The sequence below is a fragment of the Candida theae genome (genome assembly GCF_024610275.1).
Source record: "Candida theae strain CBS 12239 chromosome Unknown scaffold3, whole genome shotgun sequence".
NCBI classification, from domain to species: domain Eukaryota; kingdom Fungi; phylum Ascomycota; class Pichiomycetes; order Serinales; family Debaryomycetaceae; genus Lodderomyces; species Lodderomyces theae.
In genome coordinates this window covers 288,672-307,999 of record NW_026261437.1, presented here as the reverse complement: position 1 = coordinate 307,999, position 19,328 = coordinate 288,672, and the positions used below count along the sequence as shown (strand labels likewise).

At 40.0% G+C, this 19,328-nt stretch overlaps 10 protein-coding genes across 10 annotated transcripts; 7 read left to right on the top strand and 3 right to left on the bottom strand. All coding sequences in view use genetic code 12, as the record gives it.

Moving 5' to 3' along the window:
• Window positions 1-820: 820 nt before the first annotated feature.
• ERD1 (Erd1p) lies at window positions 821-2,134 on the top strand (the record flags this gene model as incomplete). Its single annotated transcript, XM_051752230.1, has 1 exon — window positions 821-2,134. The coding sequence occupies one exon, from the start codon at window positions 821-823 to the stop codon at window positions 2,132-2,134; it is 1,314 nt and encodes a 437-aa protein (XP_051608698.1).
• A 762-nt stretch (window positions 2,135-2,896) lies between these two features.
• On the top strand, window positions 2,897-4,048 carry MRPL3 (mitochondrial 54S ribosomal protein mL44; the record flags this gene model as incomplete). The annotated part of the gene is made up of 1 exon (XM_051752229.1): window positions 2,897-4,048. One exon carries the CDS (start codon window positions 2,897-2,899, stop codon window positions 4,046-4,048), a length of 1,152 nt encoding a protein of 383 aa, XP_051608697.1.
• Window positions 4,049-4,244: 196 nt separating this feature from the next.
• Window positions 4,245-4,823, bottom strand: COI1 (Coi1p; the record flags this gene model as incomplete). Its single annotated transcript, XM_051752228.1, has 1 exon — window positions 4,245-4,823. One exon carries the CDS (start codon window positions 4,821-4,823, stop codon window positions 4,245-4,247), a length of 579 nt encoding a protein of 192 aa, XP_051608696.1.
• A 1,506-nt stretch (window positions 4,824-6,329) lies between these two features.
• On the top strand, window positions 6,330-8,711 carry ADE5,7 (bifunctional aminoimidazole ribotide synthase/glycinamide ribotide synthase; the record flags this gene model as incomplete). The annotated part of the gene is made up of 1 exon (XM_051752227.1): window positions 6,330-8,711. The coding sequence occupies one exon, from the start codon at window positions 6,330-6,332 to the stop codon at window positions 8,709-8,711; it is 2,382 nt and encodes a 793-aa protein (XP_051608695.1).
• A 1,036-nt stretch (window positions 8,712-9,747) lies between these two features.
• On the top strand, window positions 9,748-12,081 carry GCS1 (glutamate--cysteine ligase; the record flags this gene model as incomplete). Its single annotated transcript, XM_051752225.1, has 1 exon — window positions 9,748-12,081. The coding sequence occupies one exon, from the start codon at window positions 9,748-9,750 to the stop codon at window positions 12,079-12,081; it is 2,334 nt and encodes a 777-aa protein (XP_051608694.1).
• Window positions 12,082-12,657: 576 nt separating this feature from the next.
• Window positions 12,658-14,427, top strand: SMI1 (Smi1p; the record flags this gene model as incomplete). Its single annotated transcript, XM_051752224.1, has 1 exon — window positions 12,658-14,427. One exon carries the CDS (start codon window positions 12,658-12,660, stop codon window positions 14,425-14,427), a length of 1,770 nt encoding a protein of 589 aa, XP_051608693.1.
• Window positions 14,428-14,596: 169 nt separating this feature from the next.
• On the top strand, window positions 14,597-16,039 carry KGF57_002865 (anaphase promoting complex subunit; the record flags this gene model as incomplete). The annotated part of the gene is made up of 1 exon (XM_051752223.1): window positions 14,597-16,039. The coding sequence occupies one exon, from the start codon at window positions 14,597-14,599 to the stop codon at window positions 16,037-16,039; it is 1,443 nt and encodes a 480-aa protein (XP_051608692.1).
• A 46-nt stretch (window positions 16,040-16,085) lies between these two features.
• Window positions 16,086-16,988, bottom strand: KGF57_002864 (nicotinate-nucleotide diphosphorylase (carboxylating); the record flags this gene model as incomplete). Its single annotated transcript, XM_051752222.1, has 1 exon — window positions 16,086-16,988. The coding sequence occupies one exon, from the start codon at window positions 16,986-16,988 to the stop codon at window positions 16,086-16,088; it is 903 nt and encodes a 300-aa protein (XP_051608691.1).
• Window positions 16,989-17,194: 206 nt separating this feature from the next.
• Window positions 17,195-17,950, top strand: KGF57_002863 (uncharacterized protein; the record flags this gene model as incomplete). Its single annotated transcript, XM_051752221.1, has 1 exon — window positions 17,195-17,950. One exon carries the CDS (start codon window positions 17,195-17,197, stop codon window positions 17,948-17,950), a length of 756 nt encoding a protein of 251 aa, XP_051608690.1.
• A 1-nt stretch (window position 17,951) lies between these two features.
• Window positions 17,952-19,172, bottom strand: KGF57_002862 (uncharacterized protein; the record flags this gene model as incomplete). Its single annotated transcript, XM_051752220.1, has 1 exon — window positions 17,952-19,172. The coding sequence occupies one exon, from the start codon at window positions 19,170-19,172 to the stop codon at window positions 17,952-17,954; it is 1,221 nt and encodes a 406-aa protein (XP_051608689.1).
• Between the last annotated feature and the right edge of the window lie 156 nt (window positions 19,173-19,328).

Sequence of the window (19,328 nt, the reverse complement as noted above, 5' to 3'; positions counted from 1 at the left end):
AAATTCTTCACCAAAATTTAAATACATCTTCCTCTTCCTACTTCTCCTTCTCCTTCTCCTCTTTCTCTTCTTTTTCTTCTTCAAATCAATAGTTCACTACTTCCAGTGTGAGCTGTTTTTTCAATAGTATGTCAATATTACAATTATAACCAATGATTCTTGTCTAATTGCCCTCAATGGTCTACGGAATACAATGATGACAAAGATGTCGCCCCAAACGGAGGATCCTATTTCAGGACGCTGACCGATTCGATTCAAGCCAAACACTGAAAATTCTGATTACAACTATTTCGTTGCACCATTGAGAATAAGGGAGTTACAAGGAATGGGTGGGGGTCTTTTTATGTGACTGTCTTTACTAACTTGCATTAAAGGGTATACATAATCAATATACAAGTACCACTCAAATATATTCTCTTTGTTGGCATATGTAAGTGCAGAGGGAGAACATAGTGCTACGGGACGTCTCTAATATCAATTGCAAAGTTCAATAGTTTGGCTAATGATGTTTTTCCATGCTAATCATGAATACAATGATTATCAACTTTTATTCAAATCGTGTACTTTTCCAAGAGGAAAGGCACGTCTGAAGCCATTTAAACAATTTTGCATCGTTGTCAGAACCTCCTTGTTGACACATCTCCTTCAATTGTCGCTCTCTACCTTCTCTACATTGATTCTTGTAAGATTATCGACACAGCCAACCATTGTTTACTTTGGCCGCGTCGATCTAAAAAAAAATAAAAATAAAAATTTCACGCTTTTGGCAACAAAGAATATCCCAGGACCAGCGGTCACTTCTACCAACATATGCGATATCATGGAAGAACTGCTGAATAATGAAACTCAAGCTATCTTATTCAACGACCTTGTACCACTCCCGTTTCGAATATTAGGTTTGATCCAACTAGGTCTAGCTCTATGGTTTTTCCTCAATGTAATATTGTTTCGATTCACATCTTTAAATTTACTCCAATTGCTAAATTTGTCGTACAGTCCTCACAAGTATACTCAGTTGGATGGTCCAGTGCTGGGCAGTGGAGAATTTGCTACTTCTATTCCTGCTGATAGGCATGAAAACACCCGTTTAATTAGTGGCATTTGGACTATTTTGAGGGAAGTCACCATAGTCAATACAGTTAGTTGGGTTGCATTTAAGTTGATTCAGTACTTTGTGAATGATTGGAAATTGTTGTATTACGGTCTACTAATTGTGGTGTTTATTTTCGTATTGAATCGTATTTTCCGTGGGAAACCACTGATTAGCACGCCTGGTCAAGTACGCATTTGGACCACGATGAAGCGGGTATTGCGAGGAGGAATCAACTCACAAACGATGAGAAGCAACGACATCTTGATCAGCGATTCTTTGGTCTCGTTTGCTAAAGTGATTAATGATTTTGGGTTATTTGTGTGGAATTACTACATTGATGAGAATACCACGTACAACTATAAATTGGAATTTGCTGTATTGTGTATCCCTACTTTGATTCGGATAAAGCAATGTTGGTTTGAATATAAATTGACGCAACAAGTGCATCATTTGCTAAATTTGATCAAGTATGGTACTGGTTTTGGTCCACTCGTCGTCAACATGTTGATAAAAGCTACGTTGTTGACCAGTAGTGATGAAGTCAAGCAGTCAGGTGCGTTCCTCCATAGGTTAAACACATTGAACTCGTGGTGGTACGCTTTACTGGCTTTGAATTCAACTTATTCCTTTATCTGGGACATCAAAATGGATTGGAATTTGCAATTGTTTAATAAATTGTTCAACCCAGGTTCCAAATTCCACATTTTGCGTATCCACAAATCATTCCCAAACGGTGTCTATTTCATTGCAATAGTCATTGATTTCCTGTTGAGGTTTATTTGGATGCTCAAATATTTCATCATAAATGAACAGCTACACGAGTCACAGATTAAACTCATACACATATTCTCTACATTTTTGTTTGGCTATGATGCATACTCGTTTGGGTATGTAGTAATTGAGCTATTGGAAATTTTGAGGCGATGGATTTGGTGTTTTATCAAATTGGAAAGTGATTGGGTTAAATTGAGAGTACAAGAGCTGGGACATCCTAAACAACCGGCAGGAGACATTGAATTGGAGAATATTGAGACGCGGTAGATGGATGCATTTGGTGTTGTAGAGATTGGAAGGATTAACAGCTCGTTGTGAGTTAGCATTTTATAGATATTCAGCATTCGAAAAAGTTATACATTCTAATCAAATGCAAGATTTATTCAATAAATAGCTATGAACGATCCAGTTGAGCCCGTTATCAGAACAAAACATGGTCTTTCTAATCAATGACATTCAGACTGAACAACAGATTTGAAATAGAATCACACAACAGCAACAGCAACAGCAACAGCAACAGCAACACCTTACCACCAGCGTACTTAGTAACGTTCTCCCTTGTGGTCTTCCAACCATTTCTCTGCGCTATTCCTAAATGCCAAATCAGCTTTGGGGCTAATTCTGCTTTCACTTGCCCATTTGTACTTCAATGGTGATTTGATCAAACCGTAAAGTACGGCCACAGACGACATTGTGAGTATAGCTGGAACACTTAATGAAGGAGCATGTGCCATTTTATATGTTTAGATTTAGGATGGTGTAGTTTGGTGACAAGAGAACCTCTTCTTTGTTGTTTCTGTCTCTCTCTCTCTCTCTCTCACTTTGTCTTTTGCTCTGGTTGGTTAAAAAATTACATTCAAAAGCTACCAATTGAGTTGGAATTTTTCAAGTTTAAAATTTTTTTTTTTCTTAAGGGAACAAAGGGAAGGAGAAAAGGCAGTAGGACAGCATCGTCAAGTCACATTAGTTAATACCTGACTTTTACGTCCATAATCCATACAACCACGCATTAAGAAGTTAACTCTTATAATGTTGAGGGCTGTTTCACGTTCAGCGACAAGAGCCAGATCTTTACAACTACTAAATCAGTCCAATAGCATCATAATCAGACAAGGGTTACACCATACTGCAAGCATAAGGCATGCAGCACCAGCAGGTCCATTTGATTCTGCAACAGAACTCCAAACTGTCCCCCAAGAATCCAACGTAAATGATTTTTCCAAGTCCAACATATTTGTCCATAGATTACCTGAATCAACAGCTGAGCAGTCACCTTTACTTGTGTCCCTTCACAGCAGACTCAATTTGAGTCCCCGGTTCAAATTAAGTACCCTTTCCCAGTGTCTCAATATGGTGAAAACATCAAGTCCAGAGGGTGAAGGATTAGCCAACAATTTCGGGTTAAACACAATGGGTAAAACATTATTAAGTTACTATGTAACAGAGCATCTTTTGTTGCATTATCCTAGGTTACCAATGAGTATACATAACGCTGCTGTTGACTCGTTGATGGGAGTGGAAGCTTTGTCTCAAATTGGAAAATCGTTTGGTATTGAAGTTGACTCAGTATCGAAATTGGATAGGTTCTTGGGTCAAGAGTCTGAGTTTATCAAGTATGGTAGATTGAGATTTATGACAAATGACGAAATTGAGAACAAGGTGAATGTACACGGGATTGAAGAAGTTATTGGTGGCACTTCAAGTAAACATAGATTGTTGAAACAAGAGGATCTTGCTCACGCATCAGCGGTCAGGTCGATAGTTGGCGGAATATATACTCATTGTGGTGAAGATGCGGCTAGGCAATTCATATCTGACCACATCTTGTCAAGAAAATTGCCTTTGGAACAAATGTTTGAATTTGATAAACCAATTGCTGAATTGATTAGATTATGTGACAAGTTGGAATTCAAAGAACCAGTAAAGATCAGACTCATTGCAGAAACTGGTAGGAAATCCGCTCACCCACAGTTTTTGGCTGGTGTTTTTGTTGGAACTGAGAAATTGGGTGAAGGTATTGGATCCAGTTTGAAAGAAGCACAAATCAGGGCCAGTGTTAATAGTTTGTTGGGATACTATTTATATTCCCCAATTAGCACTGATGGTAGTCAAGTAAAGGTGCCAAGCGATACTGAGTACAAGTTTGAGGGCATTGTTGATGGAGGAGAGGTTGCTATATGATGAAATAGAAGAACGGAGTCGTTGTATATAGAATAATTCTTTAATGCGTAATTAGAGATTGGGTGTTTTGTAGACTAGTCAAACTGAACACTGCGTACCTCTACTTCATTAGAGCCTTAATTCAGAACCACGGGAAATTGTATTAATATTATAAACCAAAAAAAAAAAAAAAGACTTGACTAAGATCAGTCTTTGCTTATTTTGCACAAGCGCCACCAGTGACCTTGTCACTTTGAGCGGTTGAGAGGTTATGATAGCATCTAACTTGAGCTGGAATATCATCCATATCCTTCAACTTCAAAGTGGCATCTTGCTGTTTTTGTACATCCAATACACAGGAGTACTTGGTTGTAGAAGAATCACAATTTGTAGCATCATCATAAGAAACGAAATCAAATCCACATTGAGATGTCTCCATCTCATTATCCTTGTTGAAACATTGAGTCAAACTAGCATCTTCAATCTCTCTAGTAAATAAATCCCTCTTGGATTCATCACGATAACATGAATTGTCATAGTTGTACTTGTATTTACCAGTACTCTTAATTTCAAAGGAGTGCATGTTTACTCGAACAATCTCACCATTCTCGTTAACAGTGTTTACAACATCGTAGTGGCTTAACGAATCTTTCTTCCCCGCACTTTTCAAGTTCTTCAAAACGACATCTGTTGGTGGTAAGATGGCAAAACCTTCAGCGTCGTGTAAAAGAGAGAATGACTGGACTGCGGTTGTTGCGAGCGCTAAATGGATCAAGTATTTGAGTGAGACCATCATGGATAAAAAGGGATGATTGATGTAAGAGGAAGGCTAAGTCAGTTACGTGAAGCTTTTATAATTTTTTTTTGTCTTTGGGAGGATTTCTCCCCCATTTTAATATGGGAAAAGAGGGCGTTCAGTGTAAGGTTTGATGGAAAAGATAATTTACAATAAGTAATATTCAATTTGACACAAAATGGGTAGGGTTGCATTGTTTGCTACCTGACATCTAATGCTGTTTTTATTTTCAGCCAATAAGAGCGGAGGAGAGTGAAGGACGTTGCGGAATCCAACCAAACATGTATTGTTTATTGTTTAAGCCTTCATACAGTCATATATATATATATATATATGCACAATGAATAAAGTTTAGAATTCTACTACTGGAGACAATACTTTTATCAAAAGTGAAAGGAGAGAGAGAGAGAGAGAGAGAGAGCTAATCCTAATCTAGTGTACTAAGGTATCTCTGTACAAGCAAAGAGGTATGTCATGATATAAAGATGTACCCTAATCTTATAAAAAAAAGGGTTGTTGAGAAGTAAAAAGCTTGATGTATTTCTGGGCAAAAGAGAGGGATATAAAAAGCGCATCGGAAAAGTTTGGTTTTAATTTTTTTTTTTTTTTTTATTCTTCTTTTCCCTTCAAAGGGAGCGGATTGGCTGGAAATGATGTTTATTGTTCCTTATTGCATTTGTTTGTGGTACTTTCAATTCTTTTGGCACGTTCCTCTAGTTTGATATATGTTATACAATGATTACGTGTAGTTAACTTTTGTCATTGGTTTGGCTACATGGTAATCACTCTTCGGTCCCGCTGTTCAATACTTCAATGCAAAAAAAATTCCTGAATTTTCGCACAAATAAATGAGAGAACTGCAAGACAGATAACTTCTCTTGGCTTCTTTCTCATGCGAGAGGCATTACCAGAGAAAACACATGACAATCATTCTACTCGTAACTCAGTATTGTGATTTTCCTATTGGGTGTAAAATTGTGTCTCACTTTAACGATGACTCGCTCTTACTTTTGAAGCACTGGGAATCGACTTGGAAATCTACTTCAAAGAAAAAGTGACTATCATAAGTTTCTGACATTTTTAGTTTATTCAACATGGCCGCAAGAGTAAAACAAGATGTCGAAGTCAGAGTTGGTCTCCTATCGATACATGATAAGAGGTGTCACAGCCTTTACAGCAATTAGGTGCCTATTCATGCCTTGTTGCCTCAAGTGCAACACTTTCATATCAAACCAAAAGGCAACTCAGTCGACAAGCCAATCCACAACGGGAAACTCCATTGTAATGGATGCAAAATTGAGACTCATTTCATCGCTCCCAGAAAAGAAAATAAAAAAAAAAAAAAAAAAGAGTCAAAAAAACCAAAAAAGAAATTGAAATTAATTTTTGTTGTTTTTTATTTTTAGATGCGACCGCATCTCTGCTGGAGCGATCATCGACCAATACAGACACACATACCCACAGACACACACAGACACACACACACACGTACATACATCACTCATCATGTCGTTGAACATCCTCGTAATTGGTAACGGTGGAAGAGAACATGCCATCGTTTGGAGACTTTTACAATCGGCCAGCGTGAACCACGTTTACGTAGCTCCAGGTAACGGAGGCACAACTACTCAATCATCCAAAGTCACCAATGTCCCCATAAGTTCATCACCAAAGGATTTCCAAAAATTACAAGATTTTGCAGTTGAGAAAAAGATCAATTTAGTTGTCCCTGGTCCTGAACAACCTTTGGTTGATGGAATCGCTCAAGTTTTCACCTCTGTTGGTATCCCAGTTTTCGGTCCTAGCGCCAAAGCTGCCATCATGGAAGGCTCTAAAGCTGCATCTAAGGAGTTTATGGAAAGACATCAAATACCAACTGCCAGATTCAAGAATTTCACAGATGTCAATGAAGCTAAGAAGTACATTGACGAAATTGACTACAGGTTGGTATTGAAAGCTGATGGTATTGCTGCTGGTAAAGGTGTTTTGATTCCTGAAACCAAGGAAGAGGCATTGGAAGGATTGAATGAAATCATGGTTGACAAAAACTTTGGAGATGCAGGTAATGAAATTGTTATTGAGGAGTATCTTGAAGGAGATGAATTGAGTATATTGACCATCACTGATGGGTACTCTTTTTACAACTTACCGGCTGCTCAAGACCACAAAAGAATTGGTGATGGTGATAAAGGTTTGAATACTGGTGGTATGGGAGCTTATGCTCCGGCACCCATTGCTACAAAGGAAATTTTGACCAAGATCGATGAGGAAATCATCAAGCCTACTATTGACGGAATGAGAAAGGATGGCTTCCCAATGTGCGGTGTATTATTCACTGGTATTATGTTGACCCCATCTAAGCAGCCAAAAGTGTTGGAGTACAATGTCAGGTTTGGTGACCCAGAGACTCAAACAGTTTTGCCATTGTTGAGTGATGATACGGACTTGGCTCAAGTCATGCTTGCAGCCGCCGAGCATAGATTGGACTCGGTGAAAATTGCCACGAAGCCATTGTTTTCTACCACTGTGGTTATGGCAGCTGGTGGATACCCGGAATCATACGGTAAAGGAGATGAAATCACAGTCAAGGAACCATTGCCAAAGGACACTTTCATCTTCCATGCTGGTACCAGCACTGCGGAAGGCAAAGTTGTCACTAGTGGTGGAAGGGTGATTGCCGCTACCGCTTTGGGTGAGACTTTGAGACAATCAGTTGACAGAGCTTATGTTGGTGTTGACCATGTCAACTTCCAAAAGAAATATAACAGAAAGGATATCGCACACAGAGCTTTCCGTGATGCTGATAAATTTAAACAAGGAAGCGGGGTTACATACGCCGAGTCTGGTGTTTCGGTCGACAATGGTAACTTGCTAGTGCAAAACATTAAAAACAAGGTCAAATCTACAGCCAGACCCGGTGCTGATTCTGACATTGGTGGATTTGGTGGTTTGTTTGATTTGAAAGCTGCTGGATATGATACTGCCAACACTTTATTAGTTGCAGCAACCGATGGTGTGGGAACTAAATTGAGAATTGCACAAATAATGAACATTCACAACACTGTGGGTATTGATTTGGTAGCAATGAATGTCAACGATTTGGTTGTCCAAGGTGCTGAACCATTAATGTTTTTGGATTACTTTGCAACTGGTAAATTAGACGTTGAAGTTGCAGCCAAGTTTGTTGATGGTGTGGCCAACGGGTGTATTGAAGCTGGTTGTGCTTTGGTTGGTGGAGAGACTTCAGAAATGCCAGGTATGTATGATGAGGGCCATTACGATACCAATGGTACAGCTGTTGGTGCTGTTGACAAGAACAAGATATTACCCAAAGTGGCCGACATGAAAGCGGGCGATGTTCTTATCGGATTAAGGTCCAATGGTATCCACTCTAATGGGTTCTCCTTGGTGCGTAAAATCATTGAGATAAGTGAGTTTGATTATCAATCACCAGCTCCATGGAACAAGTCCAAAACCATTGGTGAAGAGGTTCTCGTGCCAACCAAGATTTACGTCAGGCAATTGTTGCCTAGTATCAATGAAGGATTGTTATTGGGGTTGGCTCATATTACAGGGGGTGGATTGGTGGAAAACATTCCACGTGCATTGCCCAAACATTTACAAGCAAAAGTTGACATTAGCAAATGGGAAGTTCCTGAAATCTTCAAATGGTTTGGTAAGCAAGGTCAGGTTCCTGTCCATGATATCTTAAAGACATTCAACTTGGGTATTGGTATGGTTTTAATAGTTGAAAAAGCCAACGCTGATAAAGTATTGAAGAGTTTGGAAAATGCTGGCGAAAAGGGTGCTCTTGTTATTGGTGAGTTGGTTGAGAGGAGAGGAGATCAAGAAGGGTGTGTTGTTGACAATGCAGAAGGATTGTACTAGAGTAGTATAGTGAATAATAAGTTGATTTATTGATTACTGCATCCATCAATTTGCAAGGATAGAGGGTGTTTAACGTTTGCAGAATTACAACTCTAACACGGAAGAGACTCTGTTTCAACACCCTCTCTCAGTCGGCAGCTCTGAATAGCCAATATACGTTATTCATTTTCAGGTGTATCTGCTATATCAATGACAGTGCTTGCTGGAATTACTCCTAGCACAAAAAATCCTGCACCGTATCACCTGACCTCGCATCATCTTCTTTTGCATAAATTATTGTTGTTGAAAAAAAAAAATAAGACTTGTCCCTAATTAAGCGGCTGATTTTTCTATTTCTCTATTTTTCGTCCTCACGAGATACAATTTGTTTGTTACCCGCCCAGTAGAATCCGATCTCGGGTCAGCCTGTGCGCGAACCGACACAGCAGGAACAAACGTAATTTTAGCTCACCGGCTGAGCTAGACAAGAGAAAATGCACACAAAGATTTGTTTGCTTAGTAATCTTGGATGGGGGGGGAGATCAATAACCCAGAAAACAGCATCTCTTTTATACCTCAACGAAAGCACGCAATGCCATACTGATTCTTTGATATTTCATATTTTAGACAAGAGTAGACGTCTAGTAGTCAATTCACTACTTCTCATTTCATACTTGAGTTTGTATTGCAACTGACCCGATTCAAAAAGCCCAAGGACCACATTGCGTGCACAAAGAAACAAAAGAAAAACAAAAAACAAAAAGAAATTCAACTTTACAACATTATTTATCAATAATTAAATTTTCAAACTACAAAGACAAAGACAAAGACAGAAACAGAGACAGAGCAAGGAGATCATACTTATTGCTTGTATTCACTAGCTAATATATCTTCTACTAATACACCAACGCCCTACCTAAGCAATCCCCCCCTTCCCTCCCCCCCACTTTCTAAGTGAATCTTTTTCATTCAATACCCTTTCTACCTGCGACGGGCATTTAGCAACCACACTTTTTTTTTTTTCCATTTTTGCTTACCATCACACAACTCCACCTCCATGGGATTGCTTTCTTTGGGTACACCACTAGACTGGCACGAGTCGAAGAAGCACAACGAACATGTCAGAGACAATGGTATCACACAGTTGATTAATATTTTCCGTCAGCACTATAATAGAGACAATGATAAGTTCCTCTGGGGAGATGAGGTTGAGTACATGTTGATTGACTTGGACAAGCAACTGCACACTGCAAAGTTGGCTATCGATAAGGATTATGTTTTGGATGACTTGAATGATGAAGCAAAGTCACTCCCTAAAGCACAAGAGAATAACGTCTTGTTTCATCCTGAATATGGTAGATACATGATTGAAGCCACTCCCGCAAAGCCCTACGATGGAGGCAAACTTGAGGATTATGTGTATGTTGAGGAAAATATGATTAAGCGTCGAGATTTGAGCACGGATGAGCTTCCGCCACATATCAAGCCGTTGACAATAACGGCATTCCCAAGAATGGGTTGTGGGAACTTTACATCACCACCGGCAAAACCAATTGGGCCAGCTTCTCAGTCGTTGTTTTTGCCCGATGAAATCATCAATCGGCACGCGCGATTCCCCACTTTAACCGCCAATATCCGCAAACGTAAAGGTCACAAGGTGGCAATGAATTTACCCATGTACCCTGACAAACGCACAAAGTTGCTTGACGACTCGATACCTGTTAATCGTCAGTTATTCAAGAGCGATGTTGAGCCCCACATTGGTGCATCCAAGCCTGGTCATGTATATATGGATTCGATGGGTTTCGGTATGGGTTCAAGCTGTTTGCAAATTACAATGCAATGTGAAAATATTAACCAGGCGAGGTACTTGTATGATACCTTGGTGCCAGTAGCACCAATATTGTTGAGCTTGACTGGTGCAGCACCTATATTTAAAGGGTTTTTAGTAGATCAGGATGTGCGGTGGAACGTAATTTGTGGTGCTGTTGATGATCGTACATTTATTGAAAAAGCCCAAGAGCCATATCCAAATTATCACTTGTTTGGTGGGTTGGACATAAACGAGAAGGAAAATTTGCAAGTGAATAATCACAGCGTGAATGCATATGGAGATTTGCAAGATTTGTACACAAAAGATGGCAAACCAATTCAAACAATTCCGAAGTCGCGGTACGGATCAGTGGATAATTATCTCGGAGACCACAAGTTTGACACTAGTTACTTCAAGGACAGTTTCAATGATTTGAATGCCCCAATAAACTCAAAGGTATACAAACGTTTACTCAATGACAAACTGGGACAATTTGACAAGCATTTGGCTAATCATTTTGCTCATTTATTCATCAGAGATCCGTTGGTCATATTCAGTGAGAGAATTGACCAGGATAACAATTTGAGCAATGACCATTTCGAGAACTTGCAAAGTACAAATTGGCAAACATTACGTTTCAAGCCGCCAGCATTGTACGAAAGTGATGCCGATGGCAAAGTCGATTTCACTAATAAGCCTGGTTGGAGAGTTGAATTTAGACCAATGGAGGTTCAAATCACCGATTTTGAAAATGCAGCATTTTCCTCATTCATTACATTATTGTCACGCGCCATTTTGAAATTCAAGCCAAATTTTTATATCCCGCTTCTGAAGGTTGAGTTGAATATGACATTGGCACATAAAGTCGACTCGGTATTGAATGATAAGTTTTGGTTTAAATCGATGGATTCATGGAATATAGATTACCATGATTTCACCGGCTACGACTTTAGCTGGTTTGACCGTTTCTTGATGGAAGGAAACGATGTATTGGAAGATGGACCTGTTTACCTAAAGGGGTACGCTTCAAGTGCCAGTCTTGCTGCAATGAATGGAAAGACCAACGGAGCAGCAACTCAAGCGCACAGTGGACAGGCAAATGGTTCTGTAGCCGCTAGTGCAAAGGGTTGCGAGGGAAAAACAGTTGAGGATGTAAATGATGTTGATGATTTTGGTATCGATCAGCGCTACACATTGCATGAGATTATAAATGGGGATGGAAAATTCCCCGGATTGATCAGCTTAATCATCAAACTCATTGCAACTGAGTTGGTGCCTGAAAGTTGTAAACATTGCCCTGATTCCAACTGTGCTCGAACTTTGATTAGATTAAAGTATTATCTCATGTTGATTTCGAAACGTGCAAGTGGTGAGATACCGACTGCAGCTCATTGGATGAGACACAAGGTATTGAACAATCCAGCTTATCAACAAGACTCCAAAGTGACGGAGGAAATCAACTATGAGCTAATGGAGAGTGTAGACAATTTAACCCAAATGAAAGACAAAGAGTTGGTGACTGAATTTTTTGGTGAAGTTATCAGTGATTACTTGTTGAGAAATAAAGCTCCAATATAGACTGGAACGGTCCTAGTGAGTAGCCTTCCCCAAGTACATATATTTAATGCAAATCCACTACGCATCATGTAACCCACTGATGCAATATTAGACGTGTATATTTCTAAAATATATCGCCTCAGTCACGTGAAGTCGGAGTGTGACACGAAAATATGGGCAGTCACGTGTAAACACAGCCTACTGCTTGCCCAAATTGGCTTTCTATACTTGCTTTTCCTTTTCTGCAACAAAACAGATAAACGAATATAGCACACTTTACGTAGATGGAGCCCATTAAGCCAAACTCTTCCTTGGGAAGTATCTTTGTGCAGTTCATGCGTTTGTATTCCCCTATTGTCGAGGCATTATGCTTTGTGTAGAATAGACAAGTCACGCCTCAAATGGAATACAATTTTTTCTCTTTCACCAACTTTTCCAATTCCTCGTCTCTCAGTTTTGTCTTTAATTTTTTTTTCTTTTTTTTTTCTTGTTTTTCTATTTTTTTTATATTTATTTTTTTTTTTAATTTGTTTTGCTCAATTTGGTTGTATTTGCTTCCAGGTTTTACATTTCAATAAGCATAACATCCGTACAAAGATGGGGTTCCTTGATGATATTAAAGCGTTCGTCCACTCAGTAACCACCAACGATCACTATGCTTCTTATGATTCCCCTTACAGGTCCCAAAATAACGACGATGACAGTTTGGCTGGTGCTTCAATTGGAGCACATCCAAATGGTTCAGCAATAAACTTGAATGCTGACATGAACGCATCTAGACTGTCATTGCAAGACTCTGCTGCCGGTGGCTTCTACAGACCAGGTTTGAGGTCATCACAAAGTCAATTAGGCCAAGACGTGCAGCTTCAGAATTTCGATGCTGATGGATTACCTCCCTTACCTTCAATAGATTCGTTGTGGGATCGTATTGAGCACTGGATTGATGAAGAATACCCTGAATTGGATGACAATTTGAACGATGGTGTTACCTCGGCCGATTTGAATGAATTTTTACGAGATTTAAAGTGTGGTTCAAGGAGTCTACCTGAGGACTTTAGACAGTTTTACAAAAGGCACGATGGTCAATTGAGAGGCGGAAAACCAACAGGATTGATTATGGGATTGGTTTTATTGGATTTGGAGAGTATTGTAGAGGAAAACATTCTTTGGAACAAAGTCGCTGAAAGAATTGAAAGACAACAATACACGTCACAACATCAGCAGAAACAAACTGATGTGAAAGAAGGCAGTCTGCAGCAGCTTCAGAGACAAGGTGGCGGTACCTTTATCACTAATCAGAGGTCCATTCCACCCAATTCAATCCAACCAAATTACTACAACAGAGGATGGGTAATATTGCTCAAGGACAACATTGGAAACCAAGTTGCCATGGATTTGAATCCAGGAACAAATGGTACATGGGGTCAAATAATTTTGTTTGGACGTGACTTTGATACAAAGTTGGTTGTTGCTCGCAGTTTACAAGAGTTTATTTTTGAGTTCACGACTGATTTGGAATCGGGAAATTTCTTGATTGATTCTAGTGAGTACCAAGAAGAATTGGGGTTCTTGTCGTCGGATAGAGATGGTGATTTCGTGATTGGTGACGAGGATGAAAACCAAGGTGAGTTGAGCTTTTATGACAGAGATGGCAAGGAATTTGGTAAAGATGGAACCAGAGGCAGACCCAATTACATTGAAATCTTGAAGAAGAGAGCTTTGAAAAAGTATGGTTTGACCGAGAATTTCCAAACTGCATACCAACCACCAAAACCTATTAAAAAAGTTCATGAGTCAGGTAGGAACAGTCCATACTTGACTCAATCCAGAAGTGGTTCCAATGTGAATTTGAAAACACCATTTTCGAAAAACAATTCCGCAACGAGTTTGAATGCAGTCCAGGGAAAGAATAAACCGGCTGTATCCAGTCCGTTGGTCAATCTTGACAATAATTCGAGCTCATTCACTATACCCAAGGAAACTATAATTGATGGTAAGCTGAAGACAGAGCAATCGAAGGTTGAAGATAAAAAGGATGAGAAGAAAGAGCAACCTTTAGAAAATGAGTTCCAAGATTTGAGTATTGAGAAACCAAGCGAAGATACTGCTTCCAAAGCAGATGCTACAGAAGCTGCAGTGACAGAGAAGGCAGAGCCGGTAGAGGGGGAGGCAGAAGATACATCAGAGAAAGCTGATGATCTAGAAGCTTCGGCAAAGACTGGCTCAGCACAGGACGGCGAAGAAGATCAAGAGGAGCAACTCGACGAAGATGACGGAGCTGATGATACAAATACCGATGCGGAAGCAGAGACCAAACCTTTGAGCAAGTCACAGAAAAAGAGACAAAAGAAAAAGGGTAAGAAGTAGACTGATAAGCTAGTTATTTATAGTATTGCATTTATTTTCCACTTAGTTTGGTGTGTTTTTTTTTTTTTCTTTTTTTTTAAATTTCTCAATTTTCTTTGTTATTGTTTATCAGTACAGCATGTTTTGGTGTAGTTTAATAATATTTAAACACAGCGTTTCTTGAAATTTTATGAATTCATCAGGATATTGGGACAACTTTGGCGTCACCGACTCTTCTACCAACACTGATAGTACAGCTGATTTGCTGAATAGGCAAGATAATTTACTTGACTTACGGCAGCACCAACAACCACACCACAACCAAAACCAAAACCACCACCACCGCCTTCGACAAGATAATAATGCAGTGATGGAGACACAAATGTCTGAAGCATACCCTAATACACCAGATCAGCCTCAACATCAGGTTCAAATACAACCACCATTCACGCCCGAGGAGATTCGCGACTCAATTAGATCCAATTCACTAGCGAATGATCAACCCGGCAGAATTCACCACGCGTTCATGCAACTGATTGACGAGGATGATGAGGATGAGGATGAACAACTTGAAGGCTCGTTCAACAGGATTGCCCAAAGTGGTCTACAACAAGAATTGAATAATGTGGAAGATGATCAATTGGATGACCAAGATATGATTAGTCATGGAACGGCTTCTAGCCGACATCCCTACGACGCAGCAGAGAATGAACAACATACCCTGCAGATAGATGACTCGTCGACTCAGCCGAGTTTGGAACAGATTCAACGGGTCTATTACATTAAGGGACTACAAGAGGTGGAAGACTTGCAATTGGTTGATTTGTCGCCGCTTGCTACATGGAAGTTGTCCTCGTATAAACAAGGATTTGGATTACCGCAACTACGAGAAGACAATCCCGAGTCGTACTGGCAAAGTGATGGTAGTAATGGAGGCAACAATACAAATCCAAATAGTTCAGCATTGATGAATAATCATTTGGCCAATCCTCATTCTATAACTATTCAGTTTATCAAGAAAGTAGCGTTGGAACGAATATCAATCTTCACAAACTACTCATTGGACGAGAGCTACACTCCCAGTAAAATTAGAATTATGGCTGGGAGCAATGAAGGTTGGGATTTGATTGAGGTCTGTACAGTAAATTTCAATCAGCCAATCGGATGGTCTCATATAATATTTAACGGAATTAGAAACGATGGCGTGTTGAAATGTTTTATGGTAAAAATTTTCATATTAGCCAACCACCAAGAAGGTAAAGATAGCCATATAAGGGCCATTAGGTGCTACGGTAGAAAAAATGCTCAGAGTGTTCAACCAGTCCTCAAAGAGATTAAGCAGACAGAACATCTTGGCCATGCCGACTTGTTGAAAGATTTGAGTTTGGCAAGTGGGTCAAGTAGTATGTCTGGAATCCTGCTGAGCTCTAGAGTAGTGTCGGAAAATGGTGCTGATATACAAGAGCGTGAGGAAGGGCTTGATGAAGAACGTGAGGAAGGACATCTAGATGAGAGGATCTCTGACGATGCAGGCTCCGAAACTGCCAAGATTTTGCAAAATGTCAACGCAGTTTTGGGGAACAACACCGGTTTTCAAAGTATTGAGCTAAAAAGTGTGTCATCTATTAGATAGTAGTAAATATCTCTCTCTCTCTCTCTCTCTCTATCTATCTATCTATCTATTGTACGTCAATTTTTAATGAAAAATCAATAATACCGGTGCCTTGGTGAATTGAAGATGTAGAATAAATATCAATGTCATTTGAAAGGTAACTACTCAAGTTGTTCAAAGTCAATCCTCCAGAACATTCCAACAAAAAGGCTTTGTTGCTACCTTTGTAATGCTCTTTCAAGCTCTGAGCAACTTTCCTCAATTCATCGCCTTTGAAATTATCCAACATTATTACATCTGCACCAGCATCTATTGCCTCTTTTGCATCCTTCTCAGAACTAACTTCAACTTCGACTTTAACAGCAAATCCACAAACCAGTCTTGCCTTTGCTACTGCATCCGTAATACTACCAGTCGATGCAATATGGTTGTCCTTCAACATAACCATGGAACTCAAGTCGTATCTGTGAGTGTCAACACCGCCAACTAACATGGCATACTTTTCAACCAATCTTAGTCCAGGTGTGGTTTTTCTTGTTCCTGCAATCAACCCAGTGTACCCATTTTCGTCTGCTAACTTCTTTGTGATATATGACTGTGTAGCTACACCAGAAGCCCTGGCTAATAAATTCAATGCGGTTCGTTCCGCCAACAAGATGTTCTTAGCTGCCCCGGAAACGGTCGCAACAACGATCTTTCCCCCATTCTGTTTTAATTCCTCAGATGTGACGTACGTTTTCTCCTCACGATGCCATTTCACTTTCAAATCACATTGTTTAAACACTTCAGCAGCGAATGGAACACCGCATATCAATCCTTCTTGTTTCATATACAATGAGGCAGTTTCTGGCTTGGCGCCAACGACAAACCCACCGAAATCAAATGAAGGCACATCCTCAGATAAGAAATCGGTAATCTGTTGCTTCCATTTCCCATTCTTGGGCAAGAGGTTTGCGTACTCCGATGACATTTGGGAAACTGGATTGATTGATGGTATCGTGGTCTGGGGAAAAGGGAAAAATCGAATGTTGAGGTGAAAAATATTACTTTGCACTCGCACTCGCACTCACACTCGCACTCGCGCACACAATTACAAATACATATGCATATATTATGGTTCCTACCGCCGAGATCACATCGAACAAATAGACATCAACTTTTGCTTATCGTTATGCTATGAACAACTGTAAAAACGATACTAAGGTGCAATCCGTGCTAGCAATACCTTACAAAAGAACAACATGCCCCACCTGTGGCATGGCATACAGTTTACAAGTACGTGCTGATGTGCAACTGCACAAGAAGTACCACACACAATTTACAAGCGGTGTGACATGGCCACAGTCACTCAATATGAAGCCATTGAGCTCATTTACTATTGTACGAAGAGAGAGGACCAACAAATTGGGGAAATTAAAGGGCTCGGTTTCGTGCAAACGTTATAAAGTTCATATCCAGACAATCGATAAGCTCAACAAAAAACACATTGAAAAGGTAGAGCAAATACTATCCATGGTCAATAAGGAGCTCAATGCAGTCGAGGATTCTAAAGAGTGGGCCTCGGGCAAATTCGAATCTAGTAAAGCATTTGTTGTTTTAGTTGAAGGAAAAGCAGTGGGTCTATGTACGACAGATTCTATAAACGGGGCTAAATGGATGATCTACAAGTCACAGAGCGTTGTACCTAACCAGAATGTGAAGAATGTACGCATAGGCATTTCTCGGATTTGGATTTCAACCGATTGGAGACAACAAGGGTTGGCAAAAGAAATGTTAAACTGTGTCATGAAGCACTCCGTTTATGGACAAGTTTTGCGCAAAAGTCAAATTGCCTTTAGTCAACCGAGTTATAGTGGCACCCTTTTGGCCAAATCATTCAATGGTGTTCGTCATAAAAGTGGCGAATATTTGATACCAGTTTATATTCAGTAGACTACTCCAATTTGAACATTGTTTGACCGCCGGCGGCATTAACCACATTTTCCACATACTCATAAACTATTCCGGTCAGTCCACCGCTGACCAAGACCTTGATAAATCGGGGGAGGGCACCTTTAAATAAAGACAATGGTCCTTGTCTCATGAACAACTTATATGCTGTACTCAACGAGTCCCTGTACACCGCTTTCCCATTCTTCAGTTGCATGTGTGTCTTGACAACATCCAATGGTTGTGTTACTGCAATAACAGCCAATGACGATATAGTGTGCAACCCAAGCAGTTGAACAAGAGTATGACTATGTCCAAACCAGGCATTTTCGGTTTGATGTGGGTTGATCAATTGACGCATAGCATTATAGGATGAGAACCAAACCCATGAGAGTGCAATTTGTCGCGTATAAGTGATGAAAGTACCAGATGTGAATGCTGTGAATCCTTTGAGGTTATACATTTCTCTAATAGTTCCAAATAAAGTCAATGACGGATGCTTATTGTAGTATGCCTTCAAACTCTCGACGTTCCGCACACCCTTTGGAGCGGGTGCCAGGAAACGCGCCGTGCGTTTCTTCGTGTCCAAAATCTCAGCCGAGTAGTATGAATTAGGTGACACGTACTGGCGAGCAAATAGTGATTTACCAGTTGCTCCATGATGGTCATGCTGATGAGGATGATGGTGAGAGTGGTGACCAACTTTCGTACCCGTTATATCATAACCTATATCCTTTGTTCTGGTCAACTCATTTTTCAATGATTGATTTTGTATCATTGTTATCTTGATATTTTCAAACGGTATCAAAAAGGCAGTCTCAATCGTTGCACTCATGATCCCAGCAATAACAATACGAGGTGCAGTTGTCTTGTTTGTCTCCCCGTCGTGGGAATCAATGGACATAAACTTAGATGCCCAATTGTACGAAACCAATCTCGAGCCATTTTTGACAACCGCACCCAAAACCAATGCACTACCACCTTTATACATTTGGCCCAAAGTAGCAGGATAGTTTCCAGGAATGTTCCATTTTTTCATGTAAGGGGCATTGTTGATTTGTTGTTGAGTTTTTATAAAGTCAAAAGGATAAGTGACAGTAGCGGTAAATGCGGCAGCGGTACACCCTGACACCAATGCAGTAAGTAGATTATCCCCGCTTGAAACTGTGTCATTCTTGGATTGTGGAAGATGCGTTCCAGGGGCCTTTGAGCTTGCTTTTGACATTGATACTGGTTTCTTGAGCTGAGGAGGGGGCGGAGAGAGAGGAACTCGGCGATAGCAATTTAGTGAAGAAAATTCCGAAAATTTGAATTCGCAAAATTTCGGCAGGTAGCGACTTTCACAAAAGTGTAAACAAACGACATAGGAAGGACCTCTAAC